Genomic DNA, 6,580 nt, shown 5'->3' with positions numbered 1-6,580 from the left:
CCTCAAGCGATCCGCCCGCCTTGGCCTCCCAAAATGCTGGGATTACAGGCATAAGCCACTGTGCGTGGCTTTTTTTTTTTTTTTTTAGATGGGGTCTCGCTCTGTCGCCCAGGCTGGAGTGCAGTGGCCGGATCTCAGCTCACTGCAAGCTCCGCCTCCCGGGTTCACGCCATTCTCCGGCCTCAGCCTCCCGAGTAGCTGGGACTACAGGCGCCCGCCACCTCGCCCGGCTAGTTTTTTGTATTTCTTAGTAGAGACGGGGTTTCACCTGTTAGCCAGGATGGTCTCGATCTCCTGACCTCGTGATCCACCCGTCTCGGCCTCCCAAAGTGCTGGGATTACAGGCTTGAGCCACCGCGCCCGGCCTCCTTTTTTTTTTTTTTTAAAGCACAGAGACAAGAAGTCACTTGCTCAAGGTCACACAGCGAGGAAGCAGGGAACCTGGGATTGGATGCCAAGTCTTCCAGCTTAGCTGAGCCGTACACTCTCTGAGACATTCTTGGTCCCTGCCCTTTAGGGAGAGATGACTTCATAAGTAGCTGATGAGATGCAGAGTGATGGGGCTTTGATGGTGGATGCACAGGGACACGAACAAGGCCCCAGGGAAGGGCTGAGTGTGGTGGCTCCCACACTTTGGGAGGCCGAGGCAGGAGGATTGCTTCAATCTAGAAGTTCTAGACCAGCCTGGGCAATACAGCAAGACCCTGTCTCTACCAGAAAAAAAAAAAGAAGGCCCAGAGAGATCTGGGAAGGCTTCCTATCAGAAAAGGATTTTGAAAGAGGCTGGCAAGAGGGGTAGACAGATAGACCAGTCAGCCAATGGGACGCTAGTACCTACCTCTATTGTCTTATACAGGAAGGAGTATACCAGAGAGGCATTGGCGTTCTTCGATGTGGTGGCCACCACTGGGGGCAGCAAGGTTAAGGAAAAGGTGTCATTTATGGAGGAGTAAATGGAATACAGACCCTTAACCTCCACCCTGTCCCTTGCCACCACCCTCATCTCTACCTGCCCCTGCCCGCTAGCCTGAGCCACAGAGATGTGCTGGGCAACGCCTGTCCTCAGCCCACCCTCTCTCGGCCTGAGCTGCCACCATCGCCAATACCCCGCACACCCAACCCCAGGGACACCATGTGGGGTGGATACAGTAGAGGTTGCTGTGTTTGATCCATAGGAAGTGGACTTCGCCGTGGCTCAGCAGCGGGGCCAGGGCGCCTTCCTCCTCCCTCTGTACCAGCAGAGGCATGAAGTGCTCAATCTTGCTCATGGCCACATCGCCCTTGTAATTGCGGCTGATCAACGGCTGAGGGTGGGAGGAAAGGACCTGGTCACCACCAGCATCCAGGAACCTACCACGCTGCGGGGGCACAGTGCCCGGTTCTGACCCTACTTCCTAGCTGAGGGGTTCGGGCAAGGCTCTGCCGCCTTGTGCCCGTTTCCCGCTCTGTAAAATGGGAGTGTGATGATAACAGCTAAATGGGTCTAGGACCCTCACTAAGCGCCAGGCTGTGTTTTAGTAAAGAGTAGGCGACGGCTGGACACAGTGGCTCACGCCTGTAATCCCAGCATTTTGGGAGGCTGAGGCGGGCGGATCATAAGGTCAAGAGATCGAGACCATCCTGGCCAACATGGTGAAACCCCATCTTTACTAAAAATACAAAAAATTAGTCGGATGTGGTGATGGGCGCCTATAGTCCCAGCTACTCGGGAGGCTGAGGCAGGAGGGTCACTTGAACCTGGGAGGCGGAGGTTGCCGTGAGTCGAGATCGCGGCACTACACTCCAGCCTGGCGACAGAGCAAGACTCCGTCTCAAAAGAAGAAAGAGAAAGAAAGAAAGAAAGGGAGGGAGGGAGGGAAGGAAGGAAGGCAGGCAACTAAAACAAGAGTAGATGTTTGCTAACTTATTAGTTCTTGCCACAACCCTGTGGGGTAGATGTTATCATCATCTCAATTTAACGTAGGAGAAGTGAGGTTAGAAACCATGTCCGTTGGAAGCATATGGAAACTGGCGATTGATCTAAGTCATCCTGGGTCCAGAATCCCTGCTGTTGCCCCAGACTTCATTTGCACCAAAGTGGGATTATTTAAAAAAAGAAAAAGACAAAGAAAGAAAGAAAAGTCCAGGTGCAATGACTCACTCATGTAATCCCACTGCTTCGGGAGACCGAGGCAGGAGAATCGCTTGAGGCCAGGAGTTTGAGACCGGTTTTGGCAACATAGCGGGATTCCTCTACAAAAAATTTCAAGAATTAGCTGAGCATGGTGGCCTTCACCTGTGTAGTCACAGCTACTCTGGAGTCTGAGGCAGGAGGATCGATTGAACCTAGGAGGTTGAGGCTGCAGTGAGCTGTGATCATACTACTGCACTCCAGCCTGGGCAACAGAGTGAGACCCTGAAGAAAAGAAGGAAGGAAGGAAGGAAGGAAGGAAGGAAGGAGGGAGGGAGGGAGGGAGGGAAGGAAGGTAGGAAGGAAGGTAGGAAGGAAGGGGAGAGAAAGAAAGAAAGAAAAGAAGGAAAGAAAAGAAAAGGAAAGGAAAGGAAGGAAGGAAGGAAAGGAAGGAAAGGAAGAAGGATAAAAAAAGGAAAAAGAAAAATGATTGTTCATATGATTGTGCCTGGTAGTCAGGAAGCCACCCATAATAGTGAACACTTCTGGCTGGGCGTGGTGGCTCACACCTTTAATCCCAGCACTTTAGGAGGCTGAGTCAGGCGGATCATGAGGTCAAGAGATCAAGACCATCCTGGCTAACATGGTGAAACACTGTCTCTACTAAAAAGATAAAAATTAGCTGGGTGTGGTGGCACGTGCCTGTAATCCCAGCTACTCGGGAGGCTCAGGCACGAGAATCACTTGAACCCAGGAGGTGAAGGTTGCAGTGAGCTGAAATCACACCAGCCTGGTGACAGAGCGAGACTCCATCTCAAAAAAAAAAAAGAGTTACTACTTCCTAAGGTTGTTTCGTCCAGCGTCTGAACAGGGAGGACCTATGGCAGGTTCTCAAACATCTTAGTTCTCACTATTAATATTAACGGGAATATTATTTTCATCGCCACTCTTATTTTGGCTATTAAATGACAGGACAGGCTGGCTGCTGTGGCTTACACCTGTCATCCCAGCACTTTGGGAGGCTGAAGCAGGGGATAGCTGGGGCCCAGGAGTTCAAGACCATCCTGGGCAACATAGTGAGACCCCATCTCTACAAAAAAAATAAAAAATAAAAATAGGCCAGATGTGGCTGGGCGCAGTGGCTCATGTCTGTAATCCCAGCACTTTGGGAGGCCGAGGTGGGCGGATCACGAACGAGGTCAAGAGATTGAGACCATCCTGGCCAACATGGTGAAACCCCATCTCTACTAAATATACAAAAAATTAGCTGGGCGTGATGGCACGCACCTGTAATCCCAGCTACTCAGGAGGCTGAGGCAGGAGAATCACTTGAACTCGAGAGGTGGAGGTTGCAGTGAGCCAAGATCATGCTGTTGCACTCCAGCTTGGGCGACAAGGTGAGACTCCATCTCAAAAAAATAAAAAATAAAAATACAAAAATTAGCCAGGCATGGTGGCACATACCTGTAGTCTCGGCTACTCGGAAAGCTGAGGCAGGAGAGTTGCTTGAATCTGGGAGGTGGAGGTTGCGGTGAGCCAAGATGGAGCCACTGCACTCCAGCCTGAGTGACAGAGCAAGACTCCATTAAAAAAAAAAAAAAAAAATTAAAAATAGCCAGGCATGGCTGGGCGCGGTGGCTCACGCCTGTAATCTCAGCACTTTGGGGGGCCAAGGCGGGCGGACCACCTGAGGTCAGGAGTTTGAGACCAGCCTGCCCAAGATGGTGAAACCCCGTCTCTACTAAAAATACAAAAAAAATAGCCTGGTGTGGTGGTGGGCACCTGTAATCCCAGCTACTCGGGAGGCTAAGGCAGTAGAATCCCTTGAACCCGTGAGGCAGAGGTCGCAGTGAGCCAAGATAGCACCACTGCACTCCCGCCTGAGTAACAAGAGTGAAACTCCACCTCAAAAAAAAGCCGGGCATGGAGGGGTCAGCCAGCAGCCCCAGCTACTCAGGAGTCTGAGATCAGCTTTGGCAACATAGCGGGATCCCTCTGCAAAAAAATGTCAAGAATTAGCCAGGCATGGTGGCCTGCACCTGTGTAGTCACAGCTACTCCAGAGACCAAGGCAGGAGGATCGCTTGAGCCCAGAAATTTCAGGATGCAGTGAGCTATGATTGCACCACTACACTCAAGCCTGGGAGACAGCAAGAGACCCTGTCTCCAAATTAAAAAAAGACAAGAGGAATAAAAGGACTTCAGGAAGAGGCAAGGCAGCCACAGATGGGGGGAGTTAGAGGCCCCTGTTCCAGCTGCCTTCCCCAGGTATTAACACTGTGGATGCCGACGGTGATGGAGATAATTTCAATTTGCTGAGTCCCTAATATTTCCAGAAAGGCCACTGTGCTAAGTAGTTTACACGCAGCGAGTTGTATTAATTCTCATTGGGTGGGGACCTCTGTTGCTCCCATTTTTACATACAGAGAAACTGAGGCCCTGGGAGGCGATCGCCTTGGCCTCAGGCACAAAGCGAGTGAATGCTGGAGGTGGGATTTGACCCGGGATTTCCAGGGATTGCGGGGGCGGGGGGTTGTTCCCAGGCCCCTTGCTGGGGCCTCCGTGGCCTGCGCGGAGGGGTCGCCCCTGAATCCCCGGGAGCGAGACCTCACCTGTCCGTCTCCCAACTCCTCATGCCCAGCCTCACCTTGCCCTTGACGTCGAGAATGAAGACAGCCGAGGCGGACATGGTGGCAGCTGAGGGACCTAGGAGGCGGGCAGGGAGCGCCGGGAGGCGACAGCGGCGCCGCTTCCTTCTTCCTGCGGAAGCGCCTGCGCCCAGGTGAGAGCCCAGGTGTGTGCGTCTTAAAGGGGAGGCGTCCAGGTGAGCAGCGCTGTCGGCCAACGTGAAGACGGCTGCGGGGCCAGGAGAGGTACTACGACTTCAGATGCGTCTGCTGCCCCCCTTCACTTTCCCTAGCCACCCAGCAGTAATGACGGGTGGAGACCCCAGACCAGTCATCCATCCTTCCATCCATTCATTCATCCTTCCTTTCATTCATCTGTCCATTCACTATCCATCCATGCATCCTTCCATTCTTGCATTCATTAATCCATCCATTTATTAATCCATCCATGCATCCACTCATTTAGCCGTCTTCCATCGATTCATTGATCCATCCATCCGGCATCCATTTATTCATCCATTTTTGCATTCATTTATTTATTCATCTATCCATTATCCATCCATCCATCCATTTATTCATCCATTCATTCATCCATTCTAACATTCATCAATTTATTCATCTATCCATCCATCCATCTGTTCATCCATTCTTGCATTAATTTATTCACCTAAACATTTATCAATCCATCCATCCATCCATCCATTCATCCATTCTTGTATTCATTAATTAATTCATCTATCCATTCATCCACCCATCTATCCATCCATTCATTCATCCTCTCATTAATTCATCCATCCATTCATCTTGTTTCTCCTCAGTCTCACCCACACACGTCAGCCCCAGTACAACAGGGACTTTGTCTGGTTCATGTTTATGTCCCTAGTGCTGAGCACTGAGTGCTCAAAATTTGTCCAATTCATTCATTCACTCATTCATATAATAAATTTTACTGGTGAATTTTACTGAGTGAATTTGAAATACTCATTCATTCAGTAACAGGAACTGTGGACCAGGACAAATGTACTTGCTTTTATTATTCTTACAAATTACTCTTATTCATTCCAAAAAACCTTTTTTTTTTTTTTGAGATAGAGTCTCGCTCTGTTGCCCATGCTGGAGTGCAGTGACATGATTTTGGCTCACTGCAACCTCTGCCTCCCAGGTTCAAGCAATCCTCCTGCCTCTAGTAGCTGGGATTACAGGCAAGCACCACCACACCCGGCTAATTTTTTTTTTTTTTTTTTTTTTTTTTGAGACGGAGTCTCGCTCTGTCACCCAGGCTGGAGTGCAGTGGGGTGATCTCGGCTCACTGCAAGCTCCGCCTCCCGGGTTCACACCATTCTCCTGCCTCAGCCTCCGGAGTAGCTGGGACTACAGGCGCCCACCACCGTGCCCGGCTAATTTTTTGTATTTTTAGTAGAGACGGGGTTTTACCGTGTTAGCCAGGATGATCTCGATCTCCTGACCTCAGGTGATCCACCTGCCGCGGCCTCCCAAAGTGCTGGGATTACAGGTGTGAGCTACTGCACCCAGGCAAAAAACTGTTTTTTGTAGAGACAGGGTCTCACTCTGTACCCTAGACTGGAGTGCAGTGATGCAATCATGGCTCACTGCAGCCTCGACTTCCTGGGCTCAAGCCATCCTCCTATCTCAGCCTCCCTAGTAACTAGAACTACAGGCACAAACCGCCACACCTAGTTAGTTTTTTTTGAGATGGAGTTTTGCTCTTGTTGCCCAGGCTGGAGTGCAATGACACGATCTCAGCTCACTGAAACCTACGCCACCTGGGTTCAAGCAATTCTCCTGCCTCAGCCTCCCACGTAACTGGGATTACGGACATGAGC

General features: G+C 50.7%; 1 protein-coding gene across 1 annotated transcript; it reads right to left on the bottom strand.

Moving 5' to 3' along the window:
* Positions 1–364: 364 nt before the first annotated feature.
* LOC116272420 (AP-1 complex subunit mu-2-like) lies at positions 365–4,894 on the bottom strand. Its single transcript, XM_031661156.1, has 3 exons — positions 4,757–4,894; positions 1,148–1,304; positions 365–906 (listed from the first exon to the last, which is right to left on the bottom strand). Exons 1-3 carry the CDS (start codon positions 4,796–4,798, stop codon positions 761–763), a joined length of 345 nt encoding a protein of 114 aa, XP_031517016.1. The 5' UTR covers positions 4,799–4,894; the 3' UTR covers positions 365–760.
* Positions 4,895–6,580: the final 1,686 nt, after the last annotated feature.

The sequence above is a fragment of the Papio anubis genome, unplaced genomic scaffold (assembly GCF_008728515.1).
Source record: "Papio anubis isolate 15944 unplaced genomic scaffold, Panubis1.0 scaffold1022, whole genome shotgun sequence".
Classification (NCBI taxonomy): domain Eukaryota; kingdom Metazoa; phylum Chordata; class Mammalia; order Primates; family Cercopithecidae; genus Papio; species Papio anubis.
Note: the sequence above shows the minus strand (reverse complement) of the source record. Positions and strands in the feature narration are given on the sequence as shown.

Coding starts and splice junctions, on each gene's coding strand:
- LOC116272420 (XM_031661156.1), bottom strand. CDS start 4,798: ATGTCCGCCTCGGCTGTCTTCATTCTCGACGTCAAGGGCAAG. Junction 1,305..4,756: donor TTCTCGACGTCAAGGGCAAG/GTGAGGCTGGGC, acceptor TCCCACCCTCAG/CCGTTGATCAGCCGCAATTA. Junction 907..1,147: donor CAAACACAGCAACCTCTACT/GTATCCACCCCA, acceptor TGCTGCCCCCAG/TGGTGGCCACCACATCGAAG.